General features: G+C 51.4%; 6 protein-coding genes across 6 annotated transcripts; 4 read left to right on the top strand and 2 right to left on the bottom strand.

Annotated features, from left to right (window-relative positions):
- Window positions 1–359: 359 nt before the first annotated feature.
- PC9H_001270 (uncharacterized protein) lies at window positions 360–2,121 on the top strand (the record flags this gene model as incomplete). Its single annotated transcript, XM_036770920.1, has 8 exons — window positions 360–718; window positions 776–1,137; window positions 1,234–1,362; window positions 1,419–1,537; window positions 1,588–1,715; window positions 1,763–1,826; window positions 1,877–1,916; window positions 1,970–2,121. The coding sequence occupies 8 exons, from the start codon at window positions 360–362 to the stop codon at window positions 2,119–2,121; spliced, it is 1,353 nt and encodes a 450-aa protein (XP_036636765.1).
- A 352-nt stretch (window positions 2,122–2,473) lies between these two features.
- On the top strand, window positions 2,474–3,367 carry PC9H_001269 (uncharacterized protein; the record flags this gene model as incomplete). The annotated part of the gene is made up of 1 exon (XM_036770919.1): window positions 2,474–3,367. One exon carries the CDS (start codon window positions 2,474–2,476, stop codon window positions 3,365–3,367), a length of 894 nt encoding a protein of 297 aa, XP_036636764.1.
- A 1,273-nt stretch (window positions 3,368–4,640) lies between these two features.
- PC9H_001268 (uncharacterized protein) lies at window positions 4,641–10,250 on the bottom strand (the record flags this gene model as incomplete). Its single annotated transcript, XM_036770918.1, has 14 exons — window positions 4,641–5,135; window positions 5,191–5,480; window positions 5,539–5,665; window positions 5,720–5,803; window positions 5,853–5,921; window positions 5,968–6,135; window positions 6,194–6,324; window positions 6,377–6,436; window positions 6,490–7,408; window positions 7,465–8,637; window positions 8,693–9,013; window positions 9,069–9,135; window positions 9,189–9,266; window positions 9,316–10,250. The coding sequence occupies 14 exons, from the start codon at window positions 10,248–10,250 to the stop codon at window positions 4,641–4,643; spliced, it is 4,917 nt and encodes a 1,638-aa protein (XP_036636763.1).
- A 334-nt stretch (window positions 10,251–10,584) lies between these two features.
- Window positions 10,585–11,094, top strand: PC9H_001267 (uncharacterized protein; the record flags this gene model as incomplete). Its single annotated transcript, XM_036770917.1, has 2 exons — window positions 10,585–10,609; window positions 10,694–11,094. The coding sequence occupies 2 exons, from the start codon at window positions 10,585–10,587 to the stop codon at window positions 11,092–11,094; spliced, it is 426 nt and encodes a 141-aa protein (XP_036636762.1).
- Window positions 11,095–11,243: 149 nt separating this feature from the next.
- Window positions 11,244–12,629, top strand: PC9H_001266 (uncharacterized protein; the record flags this gene model as incomplete). The annotated part of the gene is made up of 4 exons (XM_036770916.1): window positions 11,244–11,385; window positions 11,473–11,708; window positions 11,768–12,110; window positions 12,169–12,629. 4 exons carry the CDS (start codon window positions 11,244–11,246, stop codon window positions 12,627–12,629), a joined length of 1,182 nt encoding a protein of 393 aa, XP_036636761.1.
- A 253-nt stretch (window positions 12,630–12,882) lies between these two features.
- Window positions 12,883–16,470, bottom strand: PC9H_001265 (uncharacterized protein; the record flags this gene model as incomplete). Its single annotated transcript, XM_036770915.1, has 15 exons — window positions 12,883–13,371; window positions 13,424–13,473; window positions 13,524–13,612; window positions 13,675–13,831; window positions 13,898–13,965; window positions 14,023–14,087; window positions 14,147–14,197; window positions 14,250–14,285; window positions 14,347–14,370; window positions 14,428–14,510; window positions 14,566–15,094; window positions 15,147–15,574; window positions 15,633–15,918; window positions 15,968–16,068; window positions 16,155–16,470. 15 exons carry the CDS (start codon window positions 16,468–16,470, stop codon window positions 12,883–12,885), a joined length of 2,772 nt encoding a protein of 923 aa, XP_036636760.1.
- Between the last annotated feature and the right edge of the window lie 1,337 nt (window positions 16,471–17,807).

The raw sequence follows: 17,807 nt of genomic DNA, 5'->3' as shown, positions 1-17,807 counted from the left end.
TGTACCTTATGATCGTCTTCTAGCCAAATAGAGGAGAAGGCAGCCACGGAATAGAATTGGAATCGAAGCATGAGGAAGTCACGGGTGCTTCACTAAAATGTTGACCAGACAGCTTCACTTGATGGAGGGTTCAGCATGGAAGCAGAAGACCGCTTTCAAGACGTCTCCCGTGTGCTTACAGCATTTACTGCCATGACCGTCGCCCAGTTCCAGGCGTCGAGCGTCCTTGATTGACATCGAAGGTAAAAAAGGGCGGGTAACCAAATTAGGAAGTGTAAATGTAACGCGTCCATCACGTGACAGATAGATTGGCACACGCACCAGAAAGCGCCCGCTGCTGTTGCCTGACGTTCACCACGATGAAAACGTTTACCGCCTACGGGTGGACGGTTTGCGCCTGGCTGCTGGTAACTCCCTTTCAATATGGCTACCACATCTCCGTTTTGAATCAAATCCAAGCGGTCTTGACTTGCAAACAGCGGGAATCATTTGACTCCGATGCCACACGACTTCCATTATGCATACCAATGGACGACTTCACCTTCTCTGCCGTAACCGCCGTGTTTACCATCGGTGGCCTACTTGGCAGTGTCGTGGCGAATCTTGTCACTGACAAGTATGGAAGGAAGGGGGCGACGAGGGCCAGTGCGCTCCTCGCGGCGCTTGGTACGGCCTTCATGACGGTAGCAGGGTCTGTCGGTATCATGGCATTTGGACGGTGAGCTCAAATCCTCTCTCTGCTTGCCCTTTTGCTGTGTCTCAGGTAGTATCGCAGCTTGCTGGTAGGCATGGGCTCGGGTATTGGCCTCTGCGTGGGTCCGATATACCTCTCTGAAATAGCGCCTCCGTCAATCAGCGGAAACGTCGGCGTCTTGACTCAACTTTCCATTGTTCTCGGTATAATGATCACCCAACTTTTGGGGATCAACCTTGCCACCCCGACAACGTGGCGTCTAGTTCTGTTCGCATCATGCGCGCTTTCGATATTCCAACTGCTCACAAGTGCCATTGCATGCGAGACACCTGCTTATCTTGGCGGAAAGGGCCTGCACGAACAGAAACGCGCGATATCGCAAAGGCTCTGGGGAACAGCATCTAACATAGCGAGGGCTGAGGTTACCGATGCTTCAAGCCCAAGTACCACGATATTTGATGAAGAAGGCGGTACCGCGGACAGCTCCGTCAAAGACCCGTTACTATCAGTCAATGAAGTGGAAGACGACGAGGTTGAAGCTAGACGCCACGAGCCCCGCGAGGCTGTTGTCACTATCCCCCAGCTATTTGCGAAGCCTGAACTCAGGCAGCCCCTAATGATCGTCTGCCTCGCCATGATGTCGCAGCAGGTTTCTGGAATAAATGCTGGTATGTACGAACGAGTAGATTGTTGGGTTTCGCGAGCTTATGACTTCCTTCTATAGTGCTGTACTACAGCAACGACATCCTATCGAAGGCCTTACCTGACTTTGGGCCGTACATATCTCTTGGCATCACTGTCGTGAATGTCCTCATGACGTTTCCTCCCATCGTCCTCATTGAGGTATGTGCCCGCTCATAAACTATGCACAAGCCCCTAAAGTTTGCGAGCAGAAAATGGGGCGCCGTCCCCTGCTCACAGCATCCACGGTTGGCGCCATTGTTTCCCTTCTAGCCGTTGGTTACGGTCTCGACTCCAACTACGTCGCGTTGTCTAGCATTGCGATCATCACATTTGTTATGTACGTGTCTTAGCTTGACTCCATGGTCGGATCCTAACTTGCAATAGGTCTTTCGCCATCGGTTTAGGGCCAGTTCCATTTGTCATGATCCCAGAGGTCTCGCCGTTTTATGTATGTAAACCGTTTTCATCGCTACGCTCAGCCCTCATCTTGTGCCACAGGCTGTGTCGGCTCTGTCATCTACTGGTCTTTCTTTAAACTGTACGAATTTCATTTCAGCTCAAGGCACTTCCTATTGACCTGCCTTTCAATAGGGATAGCCAATTTCTTCGTCGGCCTCATTTTCTTGCCCCTCCGCAACTTCCTCTCTGGCGCTTCGCATGATAAAGATGGCCGCGTGTTCTATCTCTTTGCCTTCATTCTCGCTTTGTCAATGGGCGCGCTGAGCAGGGTGTATCGAGGATAAGTTGGCGCCACGTGACTTTTGTGCTTTGCCCTCGGATTGCAGTGGCCACGACATGTCTTACGCTGTACAATAGATCTTACAATATATGATTTCCGTCGCCCGCCACCCGCCCTTGTCATCCGCGATGCCACCGCCGCTTTTGCCTTTGCAGTCGATCTTTCTAAATGAGACCTTGACGCATCGCCTAGGTGGCTCGCCCGGCCAAAGCACCTCCTTCCTTGTTCACTTGACCGCTATTGGAAGACAATACTCTGGAAACGGGCACCTATAAAGGCGTGGCGCCCCGTTGTACCCAAATGCATCTCTCACCCAGGTTCACATCACTCCTACAAAGCTCACAGATCCTCGAACAATGATCTATTCGGCAACCCCCGCAACGTCTGGACCGCTCACCATACAGTGTACCCAGTTCAATGTCAACGTCAACAACTACTATATCATGCCGCCAGCGCCGCCTAGTTCAAGCATTCCGAAGGACGACCAGCCCGTACAGGACGACGTAGATTCGTTCGATTGGAATGGACTCAACTTCGGCAATCTGTCGTTTGACTTTGATGAGGGCGATACTTCAAGTACACAGTTCTCTGTCGATGAGCCTTCTGAAGATTTCGGCGACTCAATGAGCTCTGTCTTCACTGGACTTGAGCGGATGACAACCCCCTTCGAAAGGCGACTTGTCTCGGAAACTGGGAGCCTAAGTCATCGTAGTGTAGCCAAGTCGGCGACCTGGTCGCAAACCATCATCGCCCCAACTCCTGGCTACGGGTATGTCACTCCCCTCGGCAAGTTTCTCCAGGAATGGAATGCTCCGTCACGCGCCTATTCAAGATACCACCCGTATGGAACCTCTGTGTCGCCAGAAACCAAATCATCAAGAGCTCCAAGTTTGCCTCCTCTACGTCGCGCCGTTTGGCGGTCTGTTAGCCGCTTGACACATAACTCAACATGGCACGCTCAAACTAGCTCCACCCCTGATGTTGATTCGCCGTGGCCCCAGGAGAAGGAGGCGATATTTTCCTCCGTCCCAAATGTCTATCCTGGTGCGTTCACTGCCGGCTTCGCCTGGCCTCGTATCCCTCCAGGCGCGATAAGCACATACTCTAGCCTTGCCGGAGCTCTCGGTGATCCGCCCACTTATTCTTCGCCTTCTTCGGGATCGCCATCATCACAGTCATCCTCGTCTCCAGGCTTCGACAGTTGGGATGATTCGGACGATAGCAGCCAGGCGTCTACCCCAGCAAAATAACGTGATATTCACTAGTGAATGCACGTAGCGCAGCTTTTATTTTAACTATTCTATTTTTCCTCAAGCAGAATCAGAATATCCTTCGGAAGTTCAGTAGCACTTCGTATCAATCAATTAACTAAGTATGCAAACCAGGACATAAATACTGGGCTGATTGTGATTACTCCTACCCTACGACGGCCCCAGCTCCAAATGGGTTTCGATTAGTCAAGCGGCCAACGATTGTGCAGACGCGAATGGGAGCGAACTGCTGCAGCATATAATTTTCGATCGACAAGACCTCCACGGAGATAAGCCACCAAGGAGGCGAGACTCTTTGGGTGCAAGCCTTATCTTATCTTCGAATCTAATCTTAATTACGTACGTAGACTGAGGACGCAAAGAGGACGGTCAGAAGACGGCCAAAATGGTACTAACCCTCTCTCCGTCACGGTCATATTTAGTCGCTTGCTTGATTTCATCGAGGGGAATTCTGACTGTGAGGGTAAAAATATGGCGAACAAACCGTTCAGAGCCTACATTTGAGCTATACTTGCACGTAGTCGCTGGAACTAGGAAGTCTGGGACCAAGTTGTAGCCGCTAGTAGTAGCTGGCTCGGCGAAAATAAACATTCTACATACTGGAGCTAGCAACCGCTAAAGCTGGGACAGTTGCTGTCAGATGACCAGCCTTCTCTTCACAAGTATGATACCATCCTATCCCAGACAGCCTAACGGAACTTCGTTGAGCTGGGGTGTCCTTGGCCAACTGGCCACATAATTAGCCACGACAGCGTTCGCTGATGTATCTCACCTTCGACCAAAACTATGCGCGCCCTCAGAACAATATTGGCGTATACATTGGCTTTGATATCGCTGTCCACCAGGTCATTCGCAGCATCAACGAGAGGGAGCGGGATATTGCGGATGAGGGACGAAGAATTTTGCTTGACGGAAGGCGAGTCGTGCGTACCACAGGCTGGACTTCGAATCGAATGCTGTGCGAAGACAACATGTAGATCTGTTGGGGGAACAAATGTAAGTACTCGCATTCTACAGTAGAAACAACGGTCTTCAGACTACCCCCAGAAATGCACAAAATAACGAACGGCCCACCAACAGGATGGGGACACTCAAGTGAAACATATACCCCTTGTTCTGTATTTGTGTCAGATTCGGGCTGGCATTGAGGAGCGTGAATAAAGAACATGCGAATCGATGCGGTAGATGCTAGAGAAAAGAGAAAGTAACTGATAAAGATACATCTAAATGGCTACAATGGTCACAGCGGGTATCACAGATCTGGTGGTCCTGTAGGTTCTGTACCAGAATCCCCAAGCGTTATCTCAGTGGCGAGAGGGGATAAGGGTCCAGGAGGTGATGGGTTGGCTTTGTTGGCTTCCGTCCTTCGGCGTCGGCGACGCTGCGCAGCCCCTATGGACGGTGACTCTGGCATTGGTGCTTCGAACCCATCGGCTCGCAGCTGCGCTAGCATGTCAAGAGCGCGTTCGGATTCGTCAATATCCGTTCCTCCAATCGAGTCGAGAGTGAGTAGTTGGTTTGAGCGAGTGTCGACCGTCGGGCGATGTTTTCTTGATCGTCGACCTAAGACCATTCCATTACCCAGCTCCCCAATCAGTTTGTCGAGCACTGCAGAGTCGTCATCTGTTTGCATCTGAGCGGCCTCGCGCACTTTCTGCCGATTGACTTTAGCATCTTCTGCCGCCTGTTTACGCTTCTCATTAGCCGAGCGTTCATCTGCAGCCGTTTGGTTGTCGACTTTGCATTTCTGGGAGAGTACAAGTCTTTAGTCAGTTAAAATTATGGATGCCACGGGAACGGACCTTATAAGAGGTTACAAAAGTCTTAAAAATCCCGTAGAATTCACCAGAGGTGACATTCTTATCCTCTTCACCGTAGTATTTTAAAACTTCGGTAAAAGTAGTGTCGGCGAGGTTGACGTTGTCCGTGAGGTCCTCGAGTCTCGAATTTGCTTTGCCGACGAAGTTCCACATCTGGGCCCCGTACCTATCACTCTGGTCCATACCAGCGAAATATTCGCCAAGTTCCTGCCGTATCGTCTTCAACCCGTTACGAAGGTCAGTCAAACCTTTGCGGATCTCGGCGAGATGTACTAAAAGCAACGTTAGCTTCGCGATCAAAGAGCGATGTAGATAGCTTTCTGGACTGACTTCTGTAAGCTTCAGCCGGTTTAGCGATTTCTTCGAGAAACTCCTCCATTTCGGGGAAATGCTTTGCAACCGTACGCTCCAAGAAATGCAAAAGGGTGGTGTTGTTGACAGATTTGGTATCTACCATCTAACGATGTTGCTTAGTGGACCATCGGAGACGTTTTTTTTTATCAGCACCGACCTTGTTTATGCTGCTGACTCGGAACCCAAAGGCGCCACCTTTGATACCCGTGCCGTTCATGTAGTTACCAATCAGGAGAATTAACTGATTCGAGATTTGAATATGCGGGAAAATAATGAGCAGGAAAACTTACGCTCAGCAGTTCCTTGAAGTGCTTAGCTTGGAGCAAGCATTGCCCTGCCTCCGCCAAATTTTTGGCGCCCTGGGCGCAGATTAGTCTTCGATCGGTGGAAAGGGAGTCTAGCTACCTCGTTTAACAATCCCCATGTCTCCTCAAACTTGCACTTATAGAGCATGCCCTCTATCCGCGGTGCAAGCCGGTTGATCTTAATAAGTTGGACCATCAGCCTGTCTGAGGGGTGAAGTCCGGCGAGTTCTTCAGGGGCGGCGTTGCGATACACATTCAGTTTCCCGATCTGTACATGATGAATCAGGGATTGGGAGGTGGGTTCTATGTTGTAGTTTGCTCTGTACCTGTTCTGGCGAAGGAAGCACTGGTTTGAGTTCGCTCAAGAACAACTCCGTGCAGAGATCCTGGTCGAACTGTTGAATCCGTCTAGCAATCTCTTCCGGTTCCAGTTTCTTGACGCGATGGATCAAAATTTCTGATTGAAAGGTTAACGTCGCGGGTAGTGCGAAATGATGCTCTCTGCTCACCGACGAGTTTCTTCGTCTGCGGATCGAGGACACTCTTAAGCTCAGCTTGCTTTTGCCTGGCTATTAGAGAGGCGAGTTAGAGGCAAAGTATCTGGACTGGATGGAATCATTACCCATGAGGTTGATAACGAGCTGCTTCGCCTTGAAGTCTTCCTCCATCTCCATCCACACACCGTCTATCTGCAACTTCATCAACATCTCATGTTCCTTCGGCGCCTCTTCTCCCCAGAGGGTCTTCCCCACCTGCTGATGTGGAAGTTTGTCCCACTGCAGTTGCTTCATCTTCGTGCTAGGGGTGAAAGGCATGTCCTTACGGTTGGAGAGCATATTTGTGATATTGTGACCGACTTGTGATGTACGAGAGGAGCCAGGCACTGACAGAGTACCCATGGGAGGTGGTGGAGGTGGTGGAGGCGGCGTGCCGAACGGCGACGCAGAGAGAGCGGGAGATATGCCAGGAGGAGGAGGAGGAGGAGGAGGAGGTGGTGGTGGTGGAGGAGGAGGAGGAGGAGGGGGTGGTGGAGGGGGGGAGAACATACCAGACGTACCAGGTGGCGGCGGTGGAGGTGGAGGCGGAGGCGGTGGCGGCGGCGGAGGAGCACCGCCGGGCTGTGGGTCTGTGCTTCGTGCACCGTCAACATCGACAGATCCAGGAATAATTCCATCTCGCTCGGCTTGAGCCTTCGCAAACCGCTGATTGAGTTGATCTACAAACGTCATGCCAATACCTAGGCCCTCCTTTGAACCAGAGCTCACGGACGTCGCTTGCGTGTCCTCAGTTAGATTTGTGAAGCCACTCTTCGTTGACTGACCCTGTTCGCTACCATCCCCATCACCGCCAGGAGACGAAGAGCGACTGTAGTCACTCTGATCGCCCGCTTCTTCCGCGTGAGGAGACAAGAGGTCGGACTGTCCGAGGCCATTGGCGTTGTGGGGTCTGAAAGGGGCTTCGCCTAATACGGGCCTGTCCTTCCGTCTTGGTGAAGCCCGGATGCTTCGTGAATTCTGCAAAAGACCGTCTCGCGGCGGGTACTACAACACGATTAATGTCGATCCTGTAAGAGGCCAATGAAAAACACTAAACGTACCACCTGTGTTCCAGCAGCCAGCTGCTGTTGAATTTGCTCCCTGGCATCATCCTCGTCGGCGTCCATGAATTGTGATACTCTGCCAGCCTCATCCAACTTGGTAGCACCCCCTGTGACCCTCGCACCTTTCGTCGACTTCTTTCGACTGCCTATGCTCTTCGAACCCCTTCTCAAACTCGACTTCCCTGGCGTTGCGTCAATGTCGTCCCCATCTTCGCCATCTTCGCCATCCCCTTGTCCATCGCCACCGCCGCCTGTTCCGCCTCGTTTCAACTTGCCGCTCATCTTCCCCCAACCCTTATTTCCTTCCAGTATACTTATCGTCTTGTTCCGCTGGAATTGCTTCTCAAGCGTATCGACGAGGGTCCTCCGGTCCATGGCGCCTTGATCAAGAATAGTGTCCACATTATTACCCACTTCGCGAAGCATACGAAACAACTCCATGATCTGGGCCTCCAGCTGCGCAATCCGCTCCTCGTAGCCAGACTTCTGGGTAGCAAGCTGGCCTTGGAGTCGGTTTGTTGTCTCGCGCGAGATAGAAAGCTGTTGCTCTAAATGCTTCTGCTGCTCCTTCAAGCGACCTACGAGACCGTCTTGACCTTGGGAAATCTCTTCCTCCAGAAGGTCTTTCTCGCGCTGGAGGCGAGAAGCCGTGTTCCTAGCTTCAGTAGCTTCTTCAGAAAGGGACTGGTAGCGATCTGCTTCGTTGAACTGGGCTATTATCCGGTCGACAGAATGCCCAAGCCGCTGCTCTGCCCCAGCTAACTTCTTATCCAGTACAACATCGGTTACCAAAGAGTCAATAAGCTGAAAATAATGCACGAGAGGAGGGCCTTCTTCTCGTATCAACAGCAAATGCTGCATCATCGACAAGAAGTGGTCCCCTGCCTTAGTGTTCTCTATCTTCGCAGAGATAGCATTGTAGACATCTTGTGGGTTGCTGAGATCCCGAAGGATCTTTTGGTCCATTTCCTCGCGAAGCCGGGCAGCATCATCGTCAAGCATGTCCCGAAGAATCTTGATATTCTTGTCAAGACTGGGCAGCCCAAATTGCTCGCATTGCGCAAGTATTCGGTGAAGCCCGGCGGCTTCCATTTGCGATCGGTGGTGGAATCGTAGGTCAAGGTCATCAACGAATTGGAGAATGACATTAACGAGGATGATGTTAGAGAGCTTGAATGAGATGCAGTGAATAAGCAATTCCGTCTTCGGTACACCAAGGACGTACAGCGTATTCATTCAATGAAGCCTCAACTGCCCCAGACTTCTTAACCTCGTCGCTTGCTCCAACCAAGCTTCCCATCTTCCCCCTACCAGCAAGCGTAGTCTCTAATGCCCTGAACCAATACTGGTAACAGCCACTCTCATTTTGCGTTGCGCTCAAGGCTTCGAGCGCAGACACAACCAGCGGTTGAAACTCGCCCTCATTATTCGCGGCAAAGTAAGTGAGGATTTCGAGGATGACTTTACGAGTGGGTATGTGGGGAGTGGCTAGTGACAGGGCAACTTGTGGAACCAAAAGGGGAACGTTGATTTGTTTCATCGCTCCCTGGTCAGATCGTCAGCGAGAAACACGAGCGGGGCTCCAGTAGATGATCACATACACGCGAGTTGAGAATACGCTTGAGTATCTTGACAATCTCATTCTCAAGTTGGATATCTTGTTCTCGTCTACAACGAGAGTCAACTACCCCCCATACGCATAACCGTAAGCTAACCCTCACCTTGTTGTCTTCCGTAACTGCGCTAGTGTCTGAGCTAACACTGAAGCGCCTTGTAATTCAAGAAAGTGATTAAACCAGCTATGAGAAAGTCAATATCACTGTCGAAAGAGGGCAATTGCGGAAATACATTATATTTTCACTCCGTAACGATACATGCAGCCCGCTTGCTTCTTTGGGTGTGATCGTACGGTCCAGGAATTTGCGGATATACCACTCCGGCGCGCCTTCAGAAATCACGCCCGACTTGCCCAGCTCAATCTGTTTGCGAGTCAATGCCTCCCTCTTCTTCTCTTCCTCCCATTTCATGAGTTCGTTATTGTAGACAATGTGCCACTTCTGATCTATTGACATCTTGGGGATGTTCTCCAAACTCCGCGTCAGCTTCACGTTCTCAAACATCTCTTCAATCTCTTCGTCGTGCTCCGGCCGTGGAAAGTGGAAGTCTTCGTTAGGATGTACAAGTGTTTGGTAGAATTGAGATATATGTGGGTGTTGTGATTGGAAGGACTCCGAACTAGCGAGTGAGGGTGCAAATTTCGATGTACGATTTGATTCTGAGCGAGTGGAATAGTTTGAGCTGGGCCGCACCGTACCGGTGGGTCCATAAGAGGAGCCAGTCCCAAAATCCGATATAAGAGGGCTTCGCGGACCAGACGAAGAAGATGTTGAGAAGGACGCCTCGCTTCGTCTCATGCGATTGTTGGACGAAGAGGCGCCGGAGTCGCTGTAGAGGGTAGATGATTCTGCGGTAGATATAGACGTACTTGGCGAGCCTGGTCGCTTCCCTAAGTGTTGCTCGTATACCCTGTCTCGCTCTGCCTTACTCCGCGACATGGCAAACTTGTTGAGTTCGGTGCCATTGGAGGTGAGTGTTGGGTTCGTGATTGGTGCGGATATCATTCCTACGCCGCTGCCGCGTAGTCCTTGGGAAATGCTGCCCACTGGGACGGGGGCGCGAGGCGACGGTGCCAACTTGTCATAGGGGACAGAAGCACGAAGATCCTGGGTAGAAACAGAAGACTGGCGTGGCCTGGACTTCTTGCGGCCAAATAATGAGTCCATGGGTGGTGAAGAGCGGTCGTTTGGCTCTTGGGGTCGTTGAGCGTCGTGTCGGGTGTCGTCAAGTGTCGCGTACAGATTGCATTTCACAGTTACGACTCGTTTTAGCGCCCGTTTCCAGTTAAATCTCCGCAGGGAGATCAACAAATGGTTCAAACTCAGCGCTGACATGATACTCGATTCTCGAAGATCTTATCTTATCTAAGCGCCAAAGCCCCTCAAAGTGAATGCATCCCTCCACACTTCCTTGAACGCCAACCATCATCTCAGAGGTCCCGCAGGCCCCGCTTATCCCACCGGATTCAACATACTACGCTACAATATTTGTCTAATCTCCATGGCCAGCTCAAAGCTCAGCCCAAGTAAGTTAAATGCTTTATATACCGACGGTCTCCCAGAGTCTAGGCTCCCTTCTAAAGTATGGAACTCACACGCCTTTTCGACAGTCCTTCTATTCGCCATCACTATCCTCGTGTTCATCATCGTAACAATCATTGGTATCATCGTTCTTAGCGTGGTCGCTGAATGTGGATCAAGCCCAACTGACGAGAAACGCCGCCGCGGACGCCTGGACTACCGCGACATCGAATCACTCTCCTTCTGCCCTACGCGCCGGCGCGACAAGAACGATAGAACTCGCACGCCCAATGGTCTCTTGCATCCCGGAACTCGAGAACGTTCGCGCCTTCGCCGACATCCCTCCGCTGGTCACTCGCGCGTGGATTCTGGTTCGACGATAGAGCTGTCGCCTTCTTGTCCTGCGTTGTTTGGTACAGGCGAGGCCGCAGTCGTACGCGTGACGATAACACCACCGACTCCAGCAAAGCGTAATGTCGTGTATCACTAGAAGTTCAAAAGTACGAGCTTGCCTACATATATACGTCATTCTATTTTAAGAACGCTCCTCCACCCATCGCGGTGAGGGTATATAAACTCTTTGCGCCTGCACGCCATTTCTTTCATCTTTTCCCCTCTTCTCTCTCACAAACCACCATCATGCCATTTGGTCGTCGCCACCGCGAAGAGAAACTTGCGAAAGGTGCCCCACGCGCCTCAGGCGCGTACCCAGATGGGCATGTCCCGTTGGGCACGTGGCTCAGACTCCATGGTGTCGACATTATAACGATGGCCCTTATGGGTGCCATTGGATTGGGAGTTTATTTTGCCTGCAAGTTACATTTCTACATCCTGGCTAGATCGAGTCCTTGATCGTCCTAAACTATAGCGCCGGCGCCAAGTAGATCATTCCCAGTTTACTTCGCGGATGGACAAGTGGTGTACCCACAGTTCGCATACCCCCTCCGCAAGGAGATCATTCCCATATGGGCCGCCGCCCTAATTGCATTCTTCGTTCCATTTTTCTTCATCTGCCTGTTCCAAGCCCGCCGCAGAAGCATGAACGATCTCCTCACCACGACAATGGGCGTGCTAAAAAGTCTCATCACGGCTGCTGTATTTCAGGTAGCTACCTATTCCCTATAATTCCGCACCATTCACTCACTACTATGCTTCGGTACTAGGTCTTCATTAAATGGTTAATTGGTGGCCTCCGTCCCCACTTCTACGCCGTATGCCGACCCTCAGTACCAGCCGGTGCAGCTCCCTCCGGCAATGGTTTCAGCTCTCTCATGTACGATAGAAGAATTTGCACCGGTGACAAAAAGCAAATCAATGATGCCCTCGAATCTATGCCATCTGGTCATTCAACGGCAGCCTTCGCGGGTCTCATCTTCTTGTCGCTCTACCTGAACGCGCAACTCAAGGTGATGAGCGCGCATAATCCGGCGTATTGGAAGATGGTTCTGTTCTTTGCCCCCATACTAGGCGCGGTACTCATCGCTGGAGCTCTGACAATTGACGAATGTCAGTTCAAATTACTGCTTCCCCCTTCATCCTGGCTGACAATATTGCTTACCGGTAGTCCACAACTGGTACGACGTTGTTGCAGGAGGCATAATTGGGTCCATCACTGCCTACATTGCTTTCCGTCAAACCTTTGCCGCTGTGTTTGACTTCAGATTCAACCATCTTCTTCTACCGCGTAGTTCCTCCATTTTCCACCACACACCATTCATCGCCAGCGGGTCATCAAGTCCATTCTTCACCTATCGCGATGGTGCAGGGATGGGCTTGGCGGGAGACCAGTTGAGTGGAGAGCACTTGCCATTCACTAGGGAAGGTGGGTGGGGATGGGGCGAAGAAGCGTACGCTGGCGCGCCATTCGACGCCTCGGGCCTCAACAACGGGTCCGCCGGTCTTGGTGGGGGATATGGCGGAAATAATGCACCCCCCCGAACAGGTCACGGAGGCAATCTTGGAAGGGCTGAGGCAGGTGTTGCACAACCACATAACGGCCTCGCAGCTTCGGGAACGATAACTTAGTATATGCTTGCATTAGGGAGCCATAGAAATGACTATACGAAAGACTCCTTCATCCAAAGAATGTAACTCTAGCTCACACTCCGATATTCAATTTGTCTGAATAAGTTACAATACTGCTACGCATATCATAGTGCTACACGACCCGTAGATTCACTGATACTCGAGCTCTATATAATTGCCAATTATAATGTAGCTGATGACCCTAATCTATGTCTATTTTTGAAAAATTCTATGTAGGTAGGGAAGTAGAACTTCAACGACTCCTGCTGGGTTCCCCAACCTCCTCGTGGATACTGGTCATAACAGACATGTCCAGAGGGCCATAGCTATACCACGAACTCGTCCCGAACAGCTGGCGACTGAGCTCCAGCAAGTCCTCAAGCGTGTCCACCAACTCCCGTAGGACATCCGCCTCGGCAAATGCATACACGATGGGCAACCCCAGCCCACCAAGATCCTCGTCTCGCGACTGCCTGATCCTCTCTTCTACGTGCATCTCCAGCGTCATCAGCGCCAAGCGCGCAGAGGGCAGGAACTGCGGCAGGGGTTGTCGCGCACGGAAGACCTGCTCGACGGCGAATAGACAGACGCACACGCACGAGACGAACTCGCGGCGCTGCGTGACCACGGCGGTGACGGTCTCCTTACGCGGGATTTTTTCGCGGATTTTGCGGATGCCCGTGAGGAGGTCGAGTAGCTTTTGGAGGGTGACGACGATCTGGCGGTAGCGTTTCATTGGTTTCTGATGAAGGAGGTCAGATGGGATTAGGGGCAAGGGACGGATAGGGACTTGCTGGTACAAGACTGAGCTCGTCGTTCATTGTTATGAGCAGGAGGTTCATGCCTTGAAACAGTAGGTGAATGCGCTCTGGGATAAACGCGTAGAGAACTCACGGTGGAGGGCATTGCGGATCCTGACTTCGAGCTTCAGGATCTTTTGTTTTTCGAGGATAGAGGACGTTAGAGCGTTGCAGAAGAGATCGCTGCACCCAAGGACACAGACGTCAGTACGTTTGTTGGAGGGACGGAGGCTTTCGGCGCGCACCGGCTGAGGGACAAGTACAATTGACTGACGATGCCGATGGTCCTGCTGATGTTGTTGAGGAACATGACGCGACAATGGCGCGGGAAGAAGAGGCTGTTGACGAAGAGGGCAGCTATGATGCCGGCTGCGATCATTAGCCCGCGAAGGACTACGAGCACTAAATGTTTGCAGCGTCAACGCCTTTGCAAAACAAGAGTAAGAGCGACGAGGAGAAGAGACGCACTGATCTGAGACGGCTCGCTCTCGGGGCTGAAGTACTTCACGAACGTCAACGGTGGGAGTGTCACAGCTCTGGGCAGTGAAAGCTCAGTGCGAGAGAGGCCCGACGGTAAGGGGAGAGGAACATACGCTACGACACCCAGTGAAGGGAAAGTTGTGTTTGTGATGATCCAGCTGATGGGTAACTCAGAAAGCTGGATGGTCATTTTGTCCGATTTAATGGAAACAGGGAGGGAGGAGCGATGGTGCGTACCGTCAGCATCAGCACCAATGCGTAGGGATTGCTTTGACATATCACGTAGGTCTAGCAAGGGTGTTTATAAGAGAAGATGAGAATGAGAGGGGAGAAGCCTTACGATGTACCCGTAGACGCAACCCAGGATAGTACCCGACTGGTTAGCACATCCATGGGTCAGATGGCTATGTGCAAGGACCCGAAGTGAGGTAGCTTACGATCCGCAGATATCCAACGCGCCACTAGCGAACACTCAGAAACTGGCGTATTCAATTACAAGTGATTAAGCGATTACTCACAGTGGCCCCGGTGTTCGTTTCGAGAACCCAAAGATACGAAATCACCATCCATTGGCCACGGGCCCAGTAAAACCACGAATATCCTTCACGGTCGATTATAATCAACACAACTGCATTGAACAAGCGGGATCGACGCACCGGGTGAATCAGTAGGTAGGAATGCAGGGAGGCTGAGCAGTACGATTCCACCAGCGTTTTTGATTGCGTGTCTCAAGTTCGGGGAGTGCTGCACGGCTCTCAGCACTCTGGATACTTTGAGCCTGGTCCTCAGCACGGCGGCGTAGTTCCAGACGTGATGTATCACAGACGCCATCCACCTCACACTCATGACCCTTCCGTGAATCCTCCTACGGCGTAGGACTTCCGGGGTGTCATCGGGGCTGCTGTCTGGATATCCATCGGGATCGTTGTCGTCGGGCTGGTCCGTAGGATATTGGTTCTCTGATATACCCTGGAGCGTTTCTGTGAGCGAGAGCGCTGTTTCTGCTTGAGGGTCGGGGGAATCCTGGTCCAAAATAGCACCGCGTTCCTCCATGATGAACGTGGACGGCGCCGCGCCGAGCCAGGCCCACGAGAAGTGCGGATGCCACAGGCGAGGGGACGAGACTTCGTGTAGAGCGGTCAGCTTTTTGCAGAGATACAAGGCGTGCTTCATCTCGTGAGCCATCTAGGAGCTCATGATCGGTATCCTTTGCAGGGGAAAAGGAGTTTGGATGTACCTGTAGTAGTGATATCATGAAAAGGCAGAGGTCAAAGGATTTCTGGGGAAACCCGACGGCGCCGTCCTCTGCGCGCTGCTGCATGTCCAAGTCATCTGTGAAACTCTTGAGCACGTCTCTAGCTACCACAGCGGCTTTGTATAAGCTATTCAGCGCTTCATCTAGGTTTCCTTTTTCTTCATCACGCTGGCGAGGCATGATATTGAGCTCATAACACGTCAAGACGGTCCTTTCAACAACTCTCATTGAAGTCAAGACGGCATGCCCAAGCTCATAGGCTGGCACGCGGAAGGCATCGACATCTTTTTCGTCTGGAGAAGTAGAGTCAACATGCAGAGGAGCAGGTTGCGTCCTTGAGTGCACCATTCCCCACGAGAGCTCTCGACGGAGATGTTCGATCGTCCCAATCAGCGGTTTGATCGATTTCACTGCGTAGGCAATTTCAGTATAAGACAGGAACAGCAGGAACAGACTATATGTACTCACCGCCAACTCGGCCCACCCGAAGCTCGAAGCTTGCCTCGGAGTATCTCTGATTCAACGCCACGGACATCTTTAGAAGCTGATTCTGCGCCGCGGTGGGAGTGTGCGAGCAAGAGAAGGCAGCATCTAAGCTGTGAGAAAGGCAGTCATGCGAGATGGCGAACGCCGTGGCGATGTCAGTAGCAAACTGAGCCGACGACCACCGGAGGATCATCAGGGAGGAGATGAGGGGAGCAAAAGCTGCGACTAGCAGGACCCAGAGGAAGCTCACTGCGTAATCGCGAATGGTCTAAGGACAGGTTCAGCCGCGATCGGATGTGTTCGGGCGACATACGCACTTCATCAAGGGTGACGTCCGCAGTGAGCAGCCATATAGCGATGAAACAACAGATACGGGCAGCATGGGTAAGGCGAGGCAGGCGACTCTTGGCCCAACCACCTGCAACATATGAGAATTCTTTCAGTTAGTAGACTCGTTAAAGAAGAACTCGCCCCCAAAGCATGTGAGGGCCAAGAATATAGCACGAATAACGCGCGCTGTCACTGAATCAACGGTCGGAAGGGACGCAATGAACGTTCCGAGCGACGATATCCCTATCCCGAGCAATCCACCCAACAAGCCGAGGATTGTGGATTCCAGCTGCTGTGCAATGGTCTCCTGGACGGAGAAAATGAGCTCCTTCAACGAGAGTGCTAGGAAAGCGTAGGGAACTCCATATCTTGAGAAAGGGCGAACGACGATGAGAATTGCACAGATGACTGTCGACAGCAGACGAGCGACGAACCGCCTGGATATCCAGGGGCTGCAAAATTGGAGAAAGGACATCAAGAAGAGAATCATGGTGAGAATGAGGGCTTAAATAGAATACATGAATGCAGAATTAACACAAAGGGTAAAATGAACATGGTCCTCAAACACTGCTCCACCCGAGGTAGAGGGGGTGAAACATTTGACTGTGGGAGAGTAGCACAGACTGACCGTGGGAGTATGACAGAGACCACTAGTGCATTGATTCAGATGACCACTGAAAGAAAGCTATACGGCCTACGAGATGGAGAGCTGGATACCAACGAGGATATTATAGATAGGCGAGAAATATATCATCAAGACACGGAAGTATATCCAATCAACTACATGACTCCCCCCTGGACCCCTGTTTGACTTCAACGAAATCAGAATTGACCGCTCTCGATCATGCCCCATAGAATTTGTGCTGCCTGCTCTTCAGCACTGCCCTTCCTTGCATCGACCACGGGCGAATTCAGAACTTGATGATCGTCAACTGTGAAAATAAACTCAGGACTCAGATGATACGGCCAGGGGAGGGAAAGAACCCACCGAAAAGCATGCACGTCCATGTGGGCGAGTGAACTGGGCCACTGCTTTCACAACAGAATCTGAGCGTGTGTCTGCTCTCCTGGGCCCAGTTGTTTACAGCCCTTCTGTAAGCTAGCTATGTAGTCATTATTCAATAGGCCGGGGTGAGTTAAAAGAGAAGCAGTGCCGTACAGGAGATGTTCGGTGGTAGAGGCATGTAATCGCTGGGCGATAATTATGTCTGGGTAGTTTGATATGTGATAGGAGAGGTATATACTTGAGCTTGCTGGTGGGGGGACTGGGAATTAGACGAACTCTTTATGTACCCTTGGATACTGTAATCTCAGGTGTCGACCAGATTGCTATGTAGAGATAAATCATCCATTCCGCGGAAAGTCAAAGCGCTCCTCCAAGTATATAGTTCACTGTTTGACAACGAAGAAGTCCCTCCCACATATGGCTTCGCCACAACGGAGGTTGAATAGAGACTAAAAAAAAGAAGTATCTGGAGTAGATTTGAATCGTCTCCAAAACGATGCCACAGCGATCAAGCTATGTCGAACAATCTACAGGCAATGGAAACATACCGGTAAATCGTGAGGTCTAGAACACATATGTAGATAGAGCTGACTTATGCCCGTGTGCCTAACGAATGACGCTCGAAGCAGAGAGACGCGGTACTGGCGAAGACGACGATCTCATATTCCATGGAGGTGACACTATGAAGATGGTCACAATGATTCTTCTTTTAACTTAACTGCACCTACTTGTGCTACAACCCAGACCCAAGTGCTCAATACTCGGCGCTTGTATAGCGCCACATCGTTGAGCGCTGCGGAATAGCTCACAGATAATGGCGT

The sequence above is a fragment of the Pleurotus ostreatus genome (genome assembly GCF_014466165.1).
Source record: "Pleurotus ostreatus strain PC9 chromosome Unknown scaffold_1, whole genome shotgun sequence".
Classification (NCBI taxonomy): domain Eukaryota; kingdom Fungi; phylum Basidiomycota; class Agaricomycetes; order Agaricales; family Pleurotaceae; genus Pleurotus; species Pleurotus ostreatus.
The sequence above is the reverse complement of the archived record's forward strand: the minus strand, read 5'-3'. Positions and strand labels throughout refer to the sequence as shown.